The sequence below is a fragment of the Python bivittatus genome, unplaced genomic scaffold (genome assembly GCF_059951505.1).
Source record: "Python bivittatus isolate LINGU-HERP-01145 unplaced genomic scaffold, Pbiv_v1 ctg000480_np1212, whole genome shotgun sequence".
Lineage (NCBI taxonomy): Eukaryota > Metazoa > Chordata > Lepidosauria > Squamata > Pythonidae > Python > Python bivittatus.
Genome location: NW_028277075.1, coordinates 85,560,693 through 85,581,450, shown reverse-complemented (window position 1 = coordinate 85,581,450; position 20,758 = coordinate 85,560,693). Strand labels below are relative to the sequence as shown.

At 37.2% G+C, this 20,758-nt stretch overlaps 1 protein-coding gene across 5 annotated transcripts; it reads right to left on the bottom strand.

Annotated features, from left to right (window-relative positions):
• Nucleotides 1-560: 560 nt before the first annotated feature.
• On the bottom strand, nucleotides 561-20,753 carry CUNH2orf76 (chromosome unknown C2orf76 homolog). Of its 5 annotated transcripts, none has more exons than XM_007425539.3 (6): nucleotides 20,448-20,724; nucleotides 19,411-19,563; nucleotides 13,118-13,168; nucleotides 7,351-7,388; nucleotides 7,155-7,236; nucleotides 561-3,050 (listed from the first exon to the last, which is right to left on the bottom strand). In XM_007425539.3, the coding sequence occupies exons 2-6, from the start codon at nucleotides 19,541-19,543 to the stop codon at nucleotides 2,974-2,976; spliced, it is 381 nt and encodes a 126-aa protein (XP_007425601.1). In that variant the 5' UTR covers nucleotides 19,544-19,563; nucleotides 20,448-20,724; the 3' UTR covers nucleotides 561-2,973. The 5 variants fall into 5 exon arrangements, with proteins under 5 accessions (XP_007425601.1, XP_088002606.1, XP_025020734.1 ...); XM_088146480.1 differs by having other exon boundaries at nucleotides 20,462-20,724; XM_025164966.2 differs by having other exon boundaries at nucleotides 20,526-20,724.
• Nucleotides 20,754-20,758: the final 5 nt, after the last annotated feature.

Sequence of the window (20,758 nt, the reverse complement as noted above, 5' to 3'; positions counted from 1 at the left end):
TTGAATGGACTGAATGCTTCTGGCAGGGGAACTTTTGAGGATGGGAGCAGATTGCATTGCCCCACTTTGTGACTGCTTTACAGAGACTCATTCTACAACCAGTAGAGGAAAAATGGCCATGGGTCCTATTCAAGATTCATCACTTTAATTTTTCACAATTACCTCAAAAGAACCCAATACATCAAAGGCTCTATCTCCTGGTTAGAGGGTACTGGAGTTTAATGAGCTTATTTGGCAGCCATTTTGCTTTTTTAATGAGTTTGTTTCCATTCAGGCACCATAGTTTAACCTCTGCAGGTAGAGCTTATAACATTCCCTAGGTATCTGTGCTGGAATTTCAGCAATTGTACTTGTTTCCACTAAGAGCAATTTCTTCTTCTAAGTTGTACACCCTAGCCACAGCATTAATCTGAAATGGGATTTAAGGGATTATATTTTTGACCCAGCATTAAGACAATTCCCACTAACAACTGTACTATTGGACATATACAAAGCATTCTAGATGTTCTGAATCCTTTGGGTATGGATTACCCTCACAAGGCATTTTATACATACAAGTTACAGCTTTAAACTGATCATATTTATTCAAAAGTAGCACCCCAATTTTAATAGGATTTTTCCAGTGTCAATACAGAGACATGGAACCTGATCTTATATTTTTTTCCAAAATAATGGTACAAGGGCATGCTCCCAAGAAAATGTGCAGATTAAAGCTTAATGTTTTTAAAGATCATATGGTAATATATTAGCAAACCAGACATCACTGTTAAACATATGAAGAGTTCATGTTCACAACAGACAGCTGATCATATAAAGACTATTATTATGCTACAAGATGTGCACACATTTATATTAGTTTTTAGAAACCCGCATGGTGTACATTTTTCTCAGCAGCCTTTGGTATCTCACTAGACACTCACTGTGGGCATCTTAAGTTAAATTCACCAATCGCTGGTTTGCTGAGACATCTTTTACCCACTCCTACATGAAAAGATAGGCTATGCTGACACCTTGTGGCTTTTGCTGCAGACAAATCCATTCCTTGGAACCAGCATTTGGGTAAACTGCACTATTTCAGTGTAGTATGTTTCTTGGCCTGTGGTCAATTAACCATGTGCTTGGTACTAACTGAATGACTCCAAGGAGATGCGGAATACTTGAGAAAATCAGTAAACTAAAATGACATGCTTGCATCAGCCTTCAGCTACCCCAAACTTCAAATCTATCCCATTAAATTTGACTAAATTTGACACTGTTGATGCTGGGAGCCAAAATCAAAGATGTAGGAATATTTCCTTTTGTATGGAAATGGAAAAACTCAGGATGGTTAAGGAGAATGGGTGAATTTTCCCCCCAATTACTTCCCATATGGCCAGTGGTAACAATGGTGGGCACCCTTCCAATATTTTGTCCCCCATTCTTGGCATATTTTCAGTACTAGCTACAAATTCATATCAAGTTGAAAGGGGTCACTTAGGTCACTGAATCCAACCCCTTTCTCAGTGAGGACTTCAGACAAAAGCATCCCATTCTTGCTAGTATACACTTGGGCTAGTGTATCCAGGCTGCAAAAATCCTTACTAGATGGCAGGAAAGGGTGTTTTCTATATATCTTTGCTGGGGTGGCCTGGATTTTTGCAGCCAGATCTGGTAGGCCTAATTATACTTCCAACTATCTTGATTATTTTTCTTCTTATAGCTAGATTCATTTGGGCATTATTCTTCTTATAGCTAATTAATTTGGGCATTCATTCTAGAATCCAGTGATTAAGTTTTCACCCTGAAGCCAAAGATTAACTAAACATTCTGTTTTCCCTACAGGGAAAGTTATCTTTCCCATGTGACAAAGATAAACCCACCTTTTTCTATATCTAAAGAAGCTTAAATCTTATGATGTAGTAATTCCAAAACAGGATCATCTATACATTCTGGAAGTGAGAAGGGCACGTACAAGAGCTTCTTTCTCTTCCAAATAACTGCTAGATCCCTAACGTTCTTGCCTCATTGCCAGATCCCGATGCACATTATGCACCAAAGACACGTCTCCCAATTATCATGCCGAATACTATCTTCGCCTCCTGAGTTGTTGTTCTAATCAAGGAACCAAAAATGAGCAATTTTTGCATACAGAATTTTTAAAATCATAAGAAGTCATACATATCCCCCCAAAATATTCTAGACCACATTAATTTCTAGCATTTACATTCTAAATAACTCTATTCGGTATCAAAAAGTCTGATCATTGTCACTATTTTCATAGCAGCAAAATCTGAAAAAATCAAAAATCACAAATCAAGAAAGGTTTAATGTGAGTTTGGAATGAACAGCTCTCTCCTCATCTTCCAATTCAAATATTCTTCACAAATTACTCTTCTTCATTCAGATTGGGTTCACACTGCATTATGATTTAGTTAACTATGGTCTGTTGAAAACATCACAACTGGCAAGCCTCATGCATCACATTAAATCACAAAGGAAGGTCTATAAAGTGGCTAGTAAATAAGCCATAAAGTGGTTTGTTTCATTTTGGCTTAATAAAATTGCATGAACCAGGCAACGTCAATCCTTGTTACCTCCCCCTCAAAGTCAGTGTGAATGCATATTTCTTCCTCTTCTCTTTATGTATAGGCTACAAGCAAGATTGGGCATTAAAGGAGAAGAGGATGGGACAGTAAAAGAAAAAATGAACAAAAAGATTGTCTCATTCAAGTCAAGCCTGAATCCTGGTGACTCCATGGGGATAACCATGCAGCAGTTTTATATATATTTGTTTATTATAAAACATCATACATTTCAGGAAGTGAAATTAATCATGCCAGAAAGCAATGTCACAGTTTGTATTCTCCCCTTCTGCGATGGGTCTTGCATTCTTGTAAACAGAAATCGCAATGCTTGTAACACACACTTTCAGGATTCCAGGATAAACCCTCTCATAAATGATGCAGAAAAAAATTCCCTCAATTTCCTTGGTCTTCACCAGGTTGCAACAGGATGGGTTTTATATTTTCTGTAATCATCCATGCAGAAAAATGCTAGCTCTGTTTCATTAGCTGAAATGAGAGAACACATATTTCACCTACTTGATAAAGACAAGAGTTTTCCCATCATGGAAAAATATAATAGCAATAATTAAGCTGTCATTTAAGGCTGTTGTTGATTAACAACTTTTTACATCTAGGGAAGCACCCTTGATTAAGAACAAAATCCAAAACAAAGACATTCAGACAGCATTCCACAAGCTGAAAGTACTAGTTCTCTTCAGAATACAAGGAAACAGCTAAATCTGTATTTTAAAGTTCCTTGTTCTATCCAGTGAGAAGGGAGGGAGTTCCCCCTGAAATTAACCTGTAGCCGTAATAATTTAATACTTGGAGGATCAGTAGAATATTTTACAGGTCACTTTACATTCTCCCTCATGACCCATCAAATGTGAGACTGAAGAAGCTAATTTTTCCCCCCTGCCAATGATTAATTCATGAGGCTTCAACAATATGCAAAGTGAAAGACACAAATTGGCTTCTCCAGCAATACCTTCAAATGCCTCTAATTATTCACAGGGGATCTAGCAGAGCTAAAGGAACCACATAGGTTCAGAGCAGGCACAGTTCTTCCCACCAGCAGGTCAAGGACTTCTTCTAAAACAGTAAGTCAGCAACATTACTAATTCAGAGCAGACACATCGCTGATGGAAAGTCATCACAATTAGAAGATGTGGGAGCCTTTTGAAGTGTGAAGCCACCAAGTTCTGCACTCGCTTTTTAAAATTAAACCATAAGTTAATGAAGTCTGCCTGTCTCATGAAGAAAGGAGCAGGGGCGGGGAGAGCTATGACTGAATATTGACTAGGAAATCTGCAGAAAGAGAGGAGTGGGTCCGGGAGGAATGAAAACTGAATGCAGGCATTTTGCACAGAACTTTTGGATGAAATGCACGAGCTTAAGCCTTGCTTATCAGATAACTACTGCCAAAAACAAAAAAAAGTTATTCTATCCTCCCCCCCACCCCCCCAAGACGGCCTGTTCAGGTCACATCTGGGTTTGTAGACCCAGGGAGTCAACAGGGGTAAGCTTCAGATTTATACCCTCACTCTAATACTTCTACAAATGAACAAAAATGTTCCATGTTTATTTGAATATTGGAATTCTCTCCCCTGGAATTATTCCATTTTCTATGAAAAAAGGAGAGAAAGCATCAATGCTCAGCTGCTGCCCCCTTTTTTGGAAGCAGTGTTCCTCCCAAGATTAGGTTGGCTCCCCCTGAAAAACCACAGAAAGGCATAAAAACCTTTCTCCTTTTCTGGAGAGCCTTGAGACAGACTGGCGATGAGCTATGGATTAGGATGATGTGCCTACTCTCTGAGGCATTGTTGTTTTCTTTTGCTAATGTTTATTATGTTTTTTTTATTCTAATGCATTATAATTATTCTTATGGTTATGGTTATCATCGTTGCTATTCAAGCCATACAAACTGCAGATAATAGATAAACACAAACAGTGCTGATACTCGCTCACTCATTGCATACAAAAGAAGAAACCCGCATTTCCTTTCTCTTGCCTACAAGCTAGCTCTATCTTACGAAGAGAGACATTCAAGTCATTTCACAATATCTTATTTAAACAATATATTCTCTTCAGTTGTCAGTTTAATTGTTCAGATAATTTTTAGTACTTTTAGGGGGTTTCATAACCACCCTTACTCGGAGGCTTAAATATTGAAAGAAAAGTTTCTATGGACCAAATGGCAGAAAGGACAGCCTGTCCAATGATCAGGTAACACTCTACTTTTCCTATCCTCTCTTCACTATCAGAAGTCATATTTTCCTAGGGCACTGAGTTCCTCCTGGGACAGATCCACTACTGATTGTTTTATGGAATATTTAAGGCTTTCATTAAAGTAGGGATGGGTAACCCACAGCCCATGACTCACATGAGGCTGCCCAGAACCCTGTTTGTGGCCCCTAGACTGGAGCAGGACCAAGAAGTGGTCACTGGTCTGAGATGTGCGGTTATATAAACTGAATGAATGAACAAACAAACCAACTTTCAGGCACCTTGTTTGGGAGGATGGATGGCCCACAAAAGAACTTCCAGTCAGATGAAAACTTCATCCAGGGGGTGGGGGTGGGCAAGGGATGTCCAAAGCTTTCTGGTCTGGTGGGGCTTGGAGATTATGGGGAAACGGGAGGGGGGAATGTGTGTGTGAGACCTTGCAATCATTCCCATCATTATTCTGGAGTTCTTGTACAGTATCAAAAATTGTGCACCAGAATTTGGCCATTTTGCTGTGGAATTTCTCTGGTGTAATCTCATGGTGTTTGGAGGACTACAGATTGGATACTCAACTCCAAGACCAGCAGTTGGGGTGTAACAAACTGCGTGACCTGTTAACAGAGCATTCCAGTGTCTTCTGGAGTAGTCCAATGTTTTCCCTGAACATACTGATCTGGTCATTCTGGAGGCGGTTTAATATTTCCCTGAAATGTTAAATCCCAGACCACATTTGGAAGATGGCAAACCATTCCTTGTTCCAGAATAATCATTTTAGGAAAACAACAAGACTGGAAGCTGGTTCCAGGGACACAGAGAAAAAAATCAGCAAAGATGATCACCTCCTCGTTTCCATCACTGAGCATTATGAGTCAAAATCTTCTTAAGGAAGCTAAATATCAGCAAAAAAGAGACAGCCTTCCCTCTATGTTCACTATTCTTGTACTGAATGCCGTGTCATGAAATTGAGGAGGAGGGGAGTGGCATTTCTTGTAGGGATGATTCTGGAGGGTGAAGAGTTTAAAACTTCTCACCATTGCATCATCCTGATGCAGAGAAGATGGTTGGGGAACATCTCATCAACACACCCTCCCACTGATCCACTGCAGCAATCCTCATCACTTTCCAGCAACAAATCACAGCAAGAAAATACTCCTAATCATGAAATGCTTGATGCTATGCAAGATTAAAGTCCCAGCCATCCAGACAATTGATGATTTAGACAGCTCTTTCCTTGTAGTTGGAAAATTTGAATAAGTCTAAGGTTTCTCTAGAATCACGGATTATGGTGAAAACACTAGAGGATCCATATAGCCCATGGGCCATTGGTTATGTACATTTGCACCTGTCCAGTGTACAGCTTTCCATTTAAAAAAAAAATCTACACCAATCTATGATCAGCTTCTCCCATTTTCAGCCATTTTAATGAGACACTTCATTCAAAACCCTCATTTTCTCTAATGTGTACACCTGATCATTTCCTATTCTGAGTTATTACTTTAAGTGCTTAAAGCCACCTAAAATTGTGACTGAGATTAAGGTATCCTATTAGTTTGATTAAATAAATAACAATGAATATACTGTTTTAAGCAGGATGCTGCACGTCCAAAGAATTTTATATATTTGGGCTCTGAAGGGGAGGTACAGGTAGTCCTCATTTAGCAACCACAATTGAGACTGGCAACTCAGTCCTTAAGTGAAACATCATGATTTTACGATTTTAGCTTTCCTTTGCTTTACAGACTTGTGAAGGTTGTAAATGCAAGGATTGGTCACAAAGTTACTTCTTCATCACCATTCTAACTGTGAATGGTCACTAAACAAGGCAGTTACTAAACAAGGACTACCTGTATTGCCAAATCAATATTTAACTGACACCCTGCAGTCACCTGGTCTGGCCTACACAAGCCTCTTTCCCTACATTTCTTACAGCATAACATACCCCAGGGCACTCTGCTTCAGAGATCTGGGTGATTCCAACACTGTGCTTTATTAAACAGATGCCTCTCTCATGTCTCTTCACTCGTTCCTCTTCTTAAATTTAAAGTTTAAATGTTACTGAAAAGACTAAGCAGACATGCTACTAATAACCAAACTGTCAATCAATTAAAATTATTCTCCACAGAGTTCTAAGCATATCTTTTTTTTTTTTAAAGAAATGCCTTCGTTAGCATTCTGTAGGGAGAGACATGGTGCCCTTAAGCCCAATGATTTGAATCTACATTAAGCCGCCCTCCTCTCCTGCTCCTGAATAATTACCAGATTGTGCATCGAGCATCAGGAGTAGTGTTTGCTTTTCGGCTGGCTATCCAAATATAGTCAGCTGTTTTCAGGATAAAGGCAAGCATAATGAACCACATCTTCAGTCAACTCAAATGAACAACCTACCTACTCCAGCTACTTTCAAGGTGCTGTCTTCTGCCAAAATGAGTTTGTCATCATCTTCTAAACTCACAACAAGTTCATTGGTCTAGAAATGCAGGAAAAGGAGGGGAATGGAATGAGGGAGTAGAAATTTTCCAACTTCAAGAAAAAGAATTTAGAAAAATCTAGGGAGAAGTAAGGAAGCAATGATAAAATGTACCTTAGAGCCATGCGCCTGATGGATAATCTTCATTGTGTCTGAAAGAGATTATTTACTTTGAGACATATTTGATCTTGAACACTCATTGTTACTTCCCAGATTTTGTGCATGCTTCATTCTTGCTGCAGTAGTATTACTTTTATTAATTTAACTAGAAGTAGACAGATATCAGAGTTTGAAATACTGTACAAAAGCACTTCCTCCCCAAGTGATAGCACTTGTGATAAACAAGCACAAATTTAGACCCATAAAAAAAGAAGGAAATCTCAATGAATCAATGGACCCCAAGTAGGCATACAGAAGATTACAGCCAGTTATTATTTATTCCATTATGATTAATTTGGACACTGGCCTTAGTATTTATTTCAAAGGTTTTTAGGTTTAGGTTATAAAATTATAAGCCGCTTCCATGTGTCTTTTTTATTGAAGCAGTATAAAAGCACTATAAACAAACTAAATTAATGCAACATGCATAAATACATCCTCGTATGGGTTTTAACAATTAACTTGTTGCCAGCCTTAAAAATGTTATCAACTGTGACCTCTCTCTTAAAATAAAATGTTTTCAGATTTACACATATACAAATCTTATACTCGAAATGCACTAAACACGAACACAGAACAGTATCATTAAGACTATTCAAAGACACCAAGCAGCAACACCCAGTGTCTTTTTATTCAGATTCACACTCCAGTATGGATTCCAATGTTCAGTTCTTTTATGCTTGTTTTATAATTAGATGGTTAAAAGAGAAACCACACAGATTTTAGTTTAGAGATTAGATTGCTAGGATTATTTCTAGTTCCAGTCAAGTAACCATCATGTGATTTGGAAGCATGTGGACTGTGATTTTTTAATACCCTAATTCATCTTGTTTTAAGAAATTATCAGTCCTGTTTCTAGTCCAGCTATTGACATAAAATTCTGTTAGCATACATACCTACTCATTACACCCTCCACTTATAATCCATGTGTTTAATTATAAACACAAAATAAAATCTGGTATGAAGCAAGCTAAGAATGTGGTTTATACTGAATATTATTTATATCAACAAACTGAGCTCATGCTATAGCAGCTGAATTTCTCTTTATCAACCGACCTACTGGGGAAAAAACCTTCAAGCCACTTATAGAATGGCTTAATCTATTTTTTTCCTCACATAATTATATGGAACTGCTAAGCATCAGATGAATGCTCCTTGTTAGCAATCAAAACTAAGGTTTGTTAGAACTGACAGCTTTTACCATGTTCATCTTTGGGCAATAACCAATGTTTCACAAGCAAACTTCTGTTTATCTGACTTTGCTTTCCACCCCACCCCCACTCTGCTACCCAACTATCCTGAGTAGATATCATCAGAGGAGAAATCCATTCCCTTGACACCAACCCATATGGGAAGACTTAACTCAGCATCATTTTCTGTTATATTTGAGAATGCAAGATATATTTAATGTTTCCAAAGGGGGAAAATACACCATTTTCACAACAAAGAGAGCGCTAATCAAATCCTCAAGGGCTTCTTTCTTGTCATTTGAAAATAAGATTATTCAGTGGAATGAGAAAACAATGGGACTGAATTGTATTAAGCAATACTTAGTGATTTCAAGTCATTGCCAGATTGTGGCAGCAACTATTAAAACACCACTTTGACTTTTTTCACACTTATACCTACATTTATAATGTAGATAAAAATTAAACTAATGAAATTAAGAAATCATCATACTTGAAAACATACTAATTCCTACTTCAAGCTTTATTCTCAGTGTACTCTGCAAGGGTTTTACTATAGAACTCTGCCATCTACTGTCTCTTAATCTCAATAGGTTGGTTATACAATATTGCCAATCATTATTTTTGACATAACATTTTCTAAGCCAGTTTAATATATATTTTTTAAAAAATAATACTGTTCTGCAAGCAAGCAATGCAATTCTGCTAGGAAAATTTTGAAACTCGAACTATATCCTCAAAATTAGTTAAATACTGTAAGAGTCATTCCTAATCCCACTAGGTATATTAATTAATTTATTTATTTATTATTATCCAGTTTAGATACTGCCCATCTCATAAAAAGTGACTCTGGGCTGTTCACAAAAAAACAGTAATAAATATTAAAATACAATAAAAACAATATAAAATACAATAAAAATAGAATAAAAACAAAACATATAATTCTTTACCTGTACCAAAGGGATGTGCATTATTTGATTTACTTTTAAACATTTCCCAGCTAGTGCACTGTCTTTACATTAGCACGTTCCAATACATTACAGTACATTCAGTAAAATTCATTTACCGAAAAACTGACATGGTCATTAAATGAATGTTAACAGAGATATAGCTAAGCTTCTAATTATTTCAAACCATCCCATATCTGCATTATTGCACAATAATTGGACTCCTATTATTCATTAATGTACCTTTTAATTTACTAATTCTTTGTTTTGATTTAAATATTACTTCATCTATCAAATTCATCTTTAAGATCCTACTTGTTTATCTCTGCTCTCATTTGCTTCTTATTTTTTATGTAAATTCTTTCAGCATGTAAGTTCTTATTCCATGCTTCCAGCTCCTACTTGGCTCCCCCTTCTGACCTCACAATTAGTTGCTGGATATTGAAATGCAGAAGCATGGAATAAACTTATTTCAAAGGATTGTGGGTCATGAATGGCATTTCAGCACATGAGCCAAGTCCAAAAGGCATTTTTGGATCATGATAAAAAATTCATACCCCAAGGACAACTCTGATAATTAATACCACAATGAATTAATAACATCCAGGCTAATGTGAACTTGAGATCCAAGAGATACAACTCCAGGAGGAAAAGTTCTAGTTACAATGGAATTGCGGTGCCTGATATTTTTCATTCCTAATGTTTCCAGCTGGTCTTGCCAGGAATCCAGCTTTGTTGGCATCAGCTGGCAGCCAGCAGGTCCATAGATTCAAATCAGGCTCAAGACAGAATGAAATGCCGGCAAGAATGCTATTGAAAGAGAATTACAGATTAAAAGAAAAGGCATTCCAAACTACACCCCTTCAGCTTGTCAGGACCCCCAGAATGACAGCAGATACACCCCCTTGAACCAGCTGACAGTGGTGTAGTACCTTTTTTTGGGTCTTTAGTCTGGTTCAGAGTCTGGGATCTCTTGTCTCTGGGAATATAAACAACACAACACTTGGGGTTGGCCTAGTGGCACATCTTACCAGTGACTTGGTCATAATTCAGGTCATATCCACTGTCAGGGATATTTTTAAAGTAAAACTTGGTCTCCAGTCCCCAACACCCGGAGATGGTCTGATAATATATCTTGTAATAACTTGGGAACTCAGACACTTGATCCTCTGCCATGAAACATTATTTCTGACATATCTCTAATTTCCTTCCCTTCTGCAGGTATCATACTAGAAAACCCATACTGTTCCTTTGATCTTAATTGTTACAAGCATACAGATAAAGGGCTCAAAAGCAAGAGTGATTTATAATACAGTGATGCAATCTGCAAAGTTTGCTAAGTAACCTTTTTTAAGCATGCATGGGGAGGAAATTACAATACAAAACTTGCTTGGTAAAAGTGATTTACAACAGTTTGTTATCTTATCTGTGCAGAAAGAAAAAGTAGGCCACACCATTAGCTCCTCACCAACCTTCTGCAGTGCCACTACCAGTTTGCTTCAACATTCACTGCATCTTTAACCCTGAAACCATTTTACATACAAGTACTCAAAAATAATTACTGTCTTTTTAAGATATGCCAAGTCATCATACAAGGAGATTCCTTTCAGATATTAGAACTGGAGCCAATACCAGAAACAGGTAACTAGCACTACATAAGGCAAATGGGAGATCTGAACAAGAATTCATTTCTAAACTGGGATTATACAATACCTTACTGAATTTCTCTGAGGACAGCCTTTGGGGCTGCCAGAATGGGGGCATGGACTGCCCATCTCAGAATTGAAAATTGAATTTAGCATGATGAGTGAATCAGACAACTTATTCAACAGATTATAGTAAAGCAAACCATGATCTGGCCTTATGTGCAAACCAGGTCTTTAAAAATGAAGGAGGGGGATAGAAAAGAAACAGACAATCCCAGAGAACAATTAAATTTCAAAGCCTTAATGAATTAATAACCTAAATTCTATTGTCCCCTAAAGAAATTAATTGCAATTTCTTCACATTTTCTCTAATATGTAATCCTCATCCCAATTCGTATTAAATATATTCCTGATTCCTACAACTCTCATTAGTTTCTGAAAGTCTGCAATGTCTTTGACCGCTAGTTTCCACTGATGCATACACAGCATAGCTGTCAGATCCAGATCCCAAGAAGACTATAACATCATTGATTCATAACGCTGATGGTATCTAACAAAAGGGGCTTTAGAGTAATGGAATGTATACACCATTAGAAATTATAGAACTCTATTATAATGTAACTTATTACTAATCAAAATATAGGGAATTGTTTTGTCAAAGTGTAATATTTAGTAGAGCTAAAAGGACCAAGATAAAATTGCACTGGGGATTAACTAAGCAGGGTTGGAACTGGTTAATTTTGGATATGAGACAATCAGGAAATCCCATGACCCTAAGACTAGACTGTGAAATTGAAAAAGATCTCAGACAAAGTCCATGGCTAAAACTTATTTCATCAATTCACACCTCCTCTAATTAGATTGACATGGCTCCTCTGGGCAGAACCTTCTGTTCCTCCACTTAGAACTAGCTAGCTATTTAATTAATTTATATGCCGCTCATCTCCCCCGGCGGGTGACTATACTGCAAACTCCCCTCCACCTTAGACAACATGACCAATGATGAGGGATCATGGGGATTAAAGTCCACCATCATCTACAGGACTACACCTTGCCCACCTCTGCAGTAAAGCAGTGTAAGGCATGACAATATTATATAAAACAAGATTATGACTAAGATTCAATTCTAACATATTTCTAGACCATTTTAATAAGGTATACATGTTTATATAACTCCTGTTTTGCCTTGAATGATCATGTGCTATATCCACATATGCTCCTTGGCAAGCTATAGAAATAGGAATGGGAACCTGGTGCCATCCATACCAAGAGTTACTATAACGGAGCATGCAAGGAGTTGATGGAGTAGGTTTTGCTGGCTCCTATAAGGGCATTTTAAACCCTCCACCCACAACACTGATGCCACTACCTCCCAGCTCCAGGGAAGAACCAACTCAGTTATGCTGTTTACTCAAGAGGAAGCAATTGGCAATTCTCCTTCCTTCACTAGCTTGGCTCAAAGGAATACATGTACTAAAGACCGGCACCATTGCCCAGAATGAGCATCGTAAGTCAATAAGACTGCAAGTCTTTATTTATTGATTTAGGATTTAAAAACCAGAGGCAAGTTAAAAGGAATAAAAGGAAAAAGGAAAAAAAGAAATGAATATGTCTCCAGAAGTAGCTTATTTCAATCACTTGCTCCCCCAGCCCAAGGTCTCCTACAACATACGCATTCTACAGTTCAGACTGCTGTCTGTAAAATAAAACTGAATGCACACTGCATCTAGCTCCACCGATCCCTAGCTTACTATATAATTCCCTGATCTCCAACCCTGACTTTTGTGAGTTAAATCTTCAAAGAAAGTTTGAATGAATTAGGAAACCAAGCCAAATTGATATCCACACTTTCAATAGTTTCTCATTTATTGTTCCTTAATTTTTATTCAAAGCAGATTACATGTTAATATTTATTCTGTTATTTTAAAAATAAGAAAATTACCATATGTATATTTTCTAAAGGGTGGCAGAAGTCCTGTCCTTGACATGACATCTAGAGGGGGAGAAAAAATGAAAATCAATATCGTTTTCCCTTACATTTAGCAATGTATGTAAACACCTGGACCATTGTCTTAGACCAAGAGAAAATAAGCTGCATTTCAAATTCCAGTCAGACTCAACCAAATCCAATGGAACTCACTTCCAAAGAAGTATAAATACGTATCAATGGTATCTTCTCCCAAAGAGTCCAACAGATGGCAGCACCTAATCAACTTTCACTGATCTTGAAAGGCTAAACAGGGTCAGATCTGGTTAGTACTCAAATGGGAGCCCACCAGAATTGTAGGCTAGACTGAGAAAGCTTCCCCCAAGGAGCTTCCGGTGGGGAAGAATGGTAGGCTGACGCTCTCCCGAAGTGTGGAGAGCTGCTGCAGCTGAGAACACCAGCTGGGAGATGGATTCTGGCCAGTGTTCATCTCCATGGATCAAAGGGAGATTGTGAGATAGACCACATGTGGTCCAGACAGCAGTTCCTTCTGATTAAACTGCAGAAACATAAAGTTTCTGCAGCTAAATCAGGAGTTGAGCTGCCAGGAGCCCTGGAATTCCATCTACGCTCCTAACTGGCAGAGCCGATAAGGACATTAAAGCCTTGCTTTCCCCATCTCTTAATCACTTTGGGAATTAATTAATTACAGATGAAGAAAGATTTCCTCTGCAGTAAAGATAAGACTCCCTGCAGTGAGATAAACTTTCTTTTCAGATTTAGAAAAACAAACAAGAAAGCCTTTGATTTAAAGATCCAAGAACTATTTGCAAAAAGTTTAATTAAGAGAAGATCTAAGAAAGTTTTAAATGGATAGGGGACAATCTTTTTTTTCTTATTTTTCTATTTTTCTTTTTACTTTTGACGAAAGTGCTTTGAACCCCCTAATTCTTCACTAAGCCAGTTAAAGCAAATAGCCCAGTGTGGGAATGCTTGCTACCTATCTTTAAAGAATGTGTGTAAGTGGTAGATTCTGCATAATAAAAGATAAGGTAAAGACTCAGGCTTGTCTTTTTATTTTGCCTGCTTGGGACATTTTCATTTTTTTGATTAAAAATGACTACTAGAAAAATAGCAAGAGAGGGTAGAAGGGACTCACCAGAACAATCTGCAATTACACAAGGTATACTTCAGAAATGTTTGGAACAAATGGCAGATAAATTTGATCAGATGGGAAATAAAATGGATGTTTTTGAAAAAAGAATGGATGAAAGATTTATAAAATTAAGAAAGGAGAGGAAAGAAGATGTTTAAAAAATATCTAAAGAGGTAAAACAAATTAATGATAGAGTGGAAATTTTAGAGGGTAAGTCAGAAATCCAAGGGAAAGAGTTGGAAAGAGAATTGGATAATTTGGCTTTACTGGAATTGAGAGGAAAAAAAATTCTGTTTGAGATTTAGAGCTGTTCCGGGGGCTCCAGGTGAAAAGATTACAGAGCGGTTTAATGTTTTGCCAAATTTTTTTGATCTGGAAGAGGAAAATATGGAGGCAGAAATTGATAATTTATAGAATAAATTCCAGATATGCCAGATTGAGGAATGTTCCTAGGGATGTTTTGGTGCAATTTGTTAGAAAGAAGACAAGGGATCAAGTCTTGCAGCAGCATTTTAATACAAGACTGAAAGTGGATAATACTGACACAATTGTTTTGAAAGAGATTCCCATCAGAATTTTGCGTAAGAGAAAAGAATATTCCTTTTTGGCTGGAAAATTAAAACAGAAAAAGATCCTATTTTGATGGGATAAATTGGAAGGTGCGATGTTTTACTTTCAAACAGCAAAGATTCAGACTGAAATCTCTTCAGAAGAGGAGAGGGTGAGCTCCTGTTTCCTCCCCAGTTCCTATCAACCCAACAGTTCGAAAACTCATGTGAGTAAATAAATGGGTACTCTCACTCCGGTGGGAGGAAAAATGCTGGCGGCGCCTTGCAAAAGGAGTCGGGAGCAGTTGCTGGTAGCGTGAAACTGCGCTCGCCTGAAAAAGGCACGAAGCAACAGAAACCCCGCCTCCTGTGCTCGCCAGCTGGGCTCTGCTCTAGGAAGGAGGCACTGGCAAACCACTTCCGAAACACCTTGTTTTGAAAACTGCAAGGACTCGTCCAAAGCAGTCACTGCAGAGTCGGTAACGACTGAGTGCAGTTTAAAAAAAAAAAGGACATCTGGAGAAGATGGAAATGGAGATCTCAGAAGGAACTACACAACAGCCACAACAGATGCAACGGGAATTGGAAAAAGATATACTGAACTAGGCGCTACAGGTTTGGACTTTCCTAAATTTTTATGTTTAACATGGAAAATAAATGGAGCAAATGTTCCTAAAAAAGAAAAAAAATATTTCATTATTTGAAAAAATTAAAGCAAGACATTATTTGCCTACAAGAGACTCATATCAGGAAAAAAGATATAAAATATTTGTCCTATAAATCTTTGGGTTGAAGAATTTATTTCAGCAGATATTAACAAGACAAATGGAGTTGCTTTGTATATGAATCTTCAACTGAACCCAGAACTTGTATTAATTGACAAACGTGGCAGATTTGTTGGAGTAGAAATTCTATTATATGGAGTTAAAACAGTGGTCCTGGGAGTTTATGCCCCAAATGAAGATAAAGTGACTTTTTATAAACAACTTATGGAGAGATTAATGGACTTTTCTTATGAAAGTTGGTGTATGATGGGGGATGGGAATGGAGTAGTTTCCTCCCAACTGGACAGGACTTCTGAGAAAAATATTAAAATTACTTAGGGTAAACTACCAAAAGTTTTTTTTTTAATTTGATGAACAATTTAGTGTTGGTTGATGTATGGAGACAGAAGAAGTTCAATAGAGTATACCTATTTTTTCAGAAAGACACAGATCTTTTTCAAGAATAGATATGATTTGGATTTCAAGTGACTTGGCTACTAAAATTTCCAAAATATTTTCTCAGATCATAACCCTGTGAGTCTGATTTATAAAAGAAAATTGAGTTCTTTCAGATGGAGATTAAATGAAGCATTGTTACAAAAAGATGAAATTGTTGAGGATTGTAAAAAAGAAATTAAAAGATTTTTTGAAAATAATGTAAATAAAGATACTGATTTGAGAATGGTCTGGGATGCAAGTTATTAGAGGTTATCTAACAAAAAATATGAAGATACAAGATCAAACAGAATTGATGAATAGAACAGGTTTTAAGATTGAGAAGACGGTAAAATACTAGGCGATTATTATGACAAATATGAATTGTATGTTATTTCAGAATAACTATGTTAAGACATGGAATGAAGTTAAAAAAGATATGTCAAGATGGGACAAATTACAATTGTCATTTTTGGGTAGAATTTGTATGATTAAGATTAATGTTTTACCTAGAATGTTTTGACAACTGATGTACCATTTAAACAATGGCAGGATATATCTAAATCTGTATGGCAAGCAGAAAAAACACAAGTTAAATATAAGGTACTACAAGATGCGAAGGAAAGAGGAGGATTGGGCTTACCAGATTTGAAATTATATTTTGCTGCCTGCCGTTTAGTTTGGATGAAAAAGTGGGTGTTGTTAAGAAATAGAAGGTTACTGAACTTAGAAGGCCATGATCTGAGATTTGGGTGGCATGGATATCTATAGTATGACAAAGCTAAGTTGAATGTACATTTTAAAAATCATTATGTCAGGCAGGCTTCCTAGAGTATGGAATAAATATAAATTTAGGTTCTGCCCGAAAACACCTTTGTGACTCTCAGCACAAGCATTTTATAGACAAGAAATGATAAGTAAACATAAATGGTTAACTTACTGTGATGTACTAGAATTTTCTCAAGAGTATTGTAAAATAAAATCTACAGAAGATTTAACAATAGAAGGATATCCTTGTCAATGGTTTTCTTACGTACAATTGTTAGAAAGATTTAAAGTAGATAAAAGATTTTATGGTTTTGAACAATGTAAGACTGAATTTGAAACAGAATTATGTACTAATGATAAACATGTTATTGCTAAAACGCATAAACTTTTGTTGAAATTTGAGACAGAGGAAGAACAAGTGAAAGAATGTATGATAAAATGGGCCAAAAACTTTGGTTATAATATACATATGGAACAATGGGAAAATATATGGCTGAAAGGACTGAAATTTACATTATGTTCTAGACTTAAAGATAACTTTTATAAACTGATGTATCGTTGGTATTTGTTACCAGAGAAATTGTCTAGAATGTATAAAGGTACTTTGAATCTTTGCTGGAAATGTGAACAACATGAAGGGACATTTTATCATGTTTGGTGGACGTGTAAAAAAGCCAAAAATATTTGGACACAAATACATACATTAATTCAAAAGATTTTAAAAATTAAAGTACAATTAAATCCAGAGACTTTCCTTTTGGGACTAATGGACAGGCAGCTAGAAAAAAAGTCATGGAACTTTGTTTCTATATACAACTGCAGTGAGATTGTTATATGCTCAAAAATGGAAATATCTGGCAATACCTACAATGGGAATGGTTGGTGAAGATGATGGAATTTGCGGAGATGGCTAAATTAATTTCTTTGATAAGAGAAAAAACAATATCTACATTTACAGTTGACTGGAAATGCCTTATAGACTTTTCGCATGAAATGGAAAAAAATGCACTTATGACTTGTGATTGTGATTATTAGAAAAAAATTGGATAATAGAAAAAAGTGAGCTTTTTTTATAATCATACAGTAAGAGATAATTTTATAATTGTACTTATACCTGCTGCAAAGGAAATCAAAAGCTTTTTTCTCTTTCTGCACTCTTTCTTTTCTTTCTTTATACTATTAGTTTATGTTAGCTTTTGTTCTTTATAAATAAATTTTATTTTTTATTTTTTATTTATTTTATTAATTTATTTTATTAATTTATAAATAAATAAAATTTATATTAAAAAAAACATCCCCCAGAAGGCAGTGACAAAACACTCGCATGTCAAGAAAACTGCATAGTTGTATCCACATAGTCATCAGGGATTGAATCTGACTGATGAGGATCTTCACATTTTGGTAAAGACATCTTTGAGGCAGGCTTGACTTCTTCTGACTACATGGATACTCCACAGAGTTTTCATGGCAGCAATGTGGAAGTTTTTTGCCATTTACAGGTGTTTTTTTTAACTTTGACATCCAATACAAGTGGTCCTCATTTAACAACTACTTATTCAGCGACCATGTGAACTTACAACAGACACTGAACAAGTGGTACTTATGCATTTATGGCAGTCGCAGTGTCCCAGAGTCACATAGTCACAAGTTGTAACCTTCCCTGCCAGCTTCCAACAAGCAAAGTCAATGGGGAAACCAGCAGGAAGTCGCAAGTTGTAGTCACATGAGACCCTCAGTTAACAACCCACACGGTCCTTGCTTAACAACAGCAACCAGGACTGCCAGAACTGCCACTGCTAATTGTTGCAGTCATATGGTTTTTTGACTTATGACTGTGTTGTTTAACGAGAGACTTTCCAGCCCCAATTAGCATTACTAAAAGAGGACTACCTGTAAACACAGTTAACACAGACAATTGATGTAATAACCATAATGATGTTACGGATTATAGACTGAAATTATATAATTGAGAATCCTCAATCTAATATTTCAGCTTCTTTTCAAGTGCCTTTGAGACAGTGTTGACTCCTGGCAACTGCCTGGATAAGTCCCTGAAGTTGTCTTGGCAAGATTTCGGAAATGGTTTGCCCTTACCTCCTTCCTAGGGCTGAGAGAGAGAAAGACTGGCCCAAAGTCAGCCAGGTGGCTTTCATGCCTAAGGCAGGACTAAAACTCACTGTCTCCCGGTTTCTAGCCTTATCCCTTAACCACTGCACCAAACTGGCTCTCTTAATATCTTGACATATACTATAAAAAACGTTGCATGATGATGAGGTGGATCATCCCTGAGAAAGCATATATTCTGGGAGATATAGAACTTTACTGAGTTTGACTTTTCCAAATCATGGTGCAACAGAAACACTATAAGAACAAAGGAGATAATATATAATCAAATCAAACAACTGGCCCAACCAACACATTAGTGATGTCCCTGGCTGGCTGACTGCAGCACTCTAGTTCTGTTTTGTTTTTCCAGCCTTGCCTAAATATGCATTTTGCATGCAAAAAAGTGTATGCTCCAATTCTTCTGTCAGACAGTTATCAGCAGATTTCCCCCCACCACACTTTTTTTTCTCTCTTCTGCCAATTAGTTTTTCAGTATACTGAGCAGCAAAGTCAACCCTCACAGCTTCTTACCCTTTTTCACAAACGCAATAAATTCTTTTACAGTCTGGTCCAGGTTAACATCATGGTACAAAACTGGTCTGAAATTACGATGCTCAAAAGAGCGAATAAGACGAACAGTAACTGTTACACTTTCAGATGACATGTGAATTAGCCACAAACTACCTGGAAGGGGAAAACATAATAAAACACTGAATTATTACCTTTGAAAGAACTTGTTTTCTTTGGAAAATGAGAATAAGGGGGCACAAAGATATTTGCAAAAAGTTCATAATTATTTCATTCATTTAATACCTATTTCAGAAATTTAGAAACATTTGAGTCCTATTTTGAAAAAAGGACAGTAAACAAGAAACATTAAAAGATGTGTAGAAAACAGGTGATGTTAAAAAAAATTAGTGGATATTGACTCACTCTAGTTTCATATTCTTTCTCCCACTGTCCACTACTTTCCCTCTGTCCCTTTAATTTTTAAAAATCTAAATTTAAGATTTTCCCTGCAGATCCCAAACTGTGTATCATGTTTCATATAATGCAGGATGTTCACAGATATTAGAAACGGATTTCATCCACCTTCGGAAAGAAGGCAAATCCTAGGGTTATCCGATCTGGCCTGCAAAAGTCCAAACGACCAGAAGGTGACAGCAGAGAGGCCCTTCTATTTTGAAGCACTGTTTGCTGCGATCTAGGGATCGTCCGGATTTCTTCAGGCCATGTCTGGTACTGCCAGTGAGTCCAACAGTAATCTGACCATTACAAAAAAGGCCATACAAAAGGGTAGAGGCCTGTCATAGTACAGAATGCTTCACGTCAGTCGATACACAATGGGGAGGAGCAATCTAATCAAAATACAAAGTTCCTATTTGCACGTGCATTTTATCGTACAGGTGCATATATATATCTGTGCATTACAGAAGTCTCGTGGGAACTCACTGCTGCAATAAGAGCAATAAAGCTATACAGAGCAGGCTTTAATTTAATTATTTTTATATACTGATTTATATCTATTAGCCACCCAACTCCAATGGACTTTAATTAAAAACGCCCACCCGGTTGCGCGCACCGGGGAAGCGCCTCCGCCTGGCGTAGTACTTTCCCACGTTCTAACGCCTCCCAACTTCAAGTACCAGGATAAACCTTTCACATGGCACCCCAGTCCGCATCTCCTTCAGCTGCATCGCAGTGCATGTCTTTGTGTCTCCAAAATCACCTGCCGCTCCCCGTGACAACTTCGCTAGAATCCGAGTTTTCTCCCAGCCGAGCCAAGAGCTTCGCTTCCCTCCCTCGCTTGCAGATTCGCACCAGCAGAGGTTCAAACCCCGCCCCTGCCAGAGAATCACGTGGCTACAAGGCACGTGAA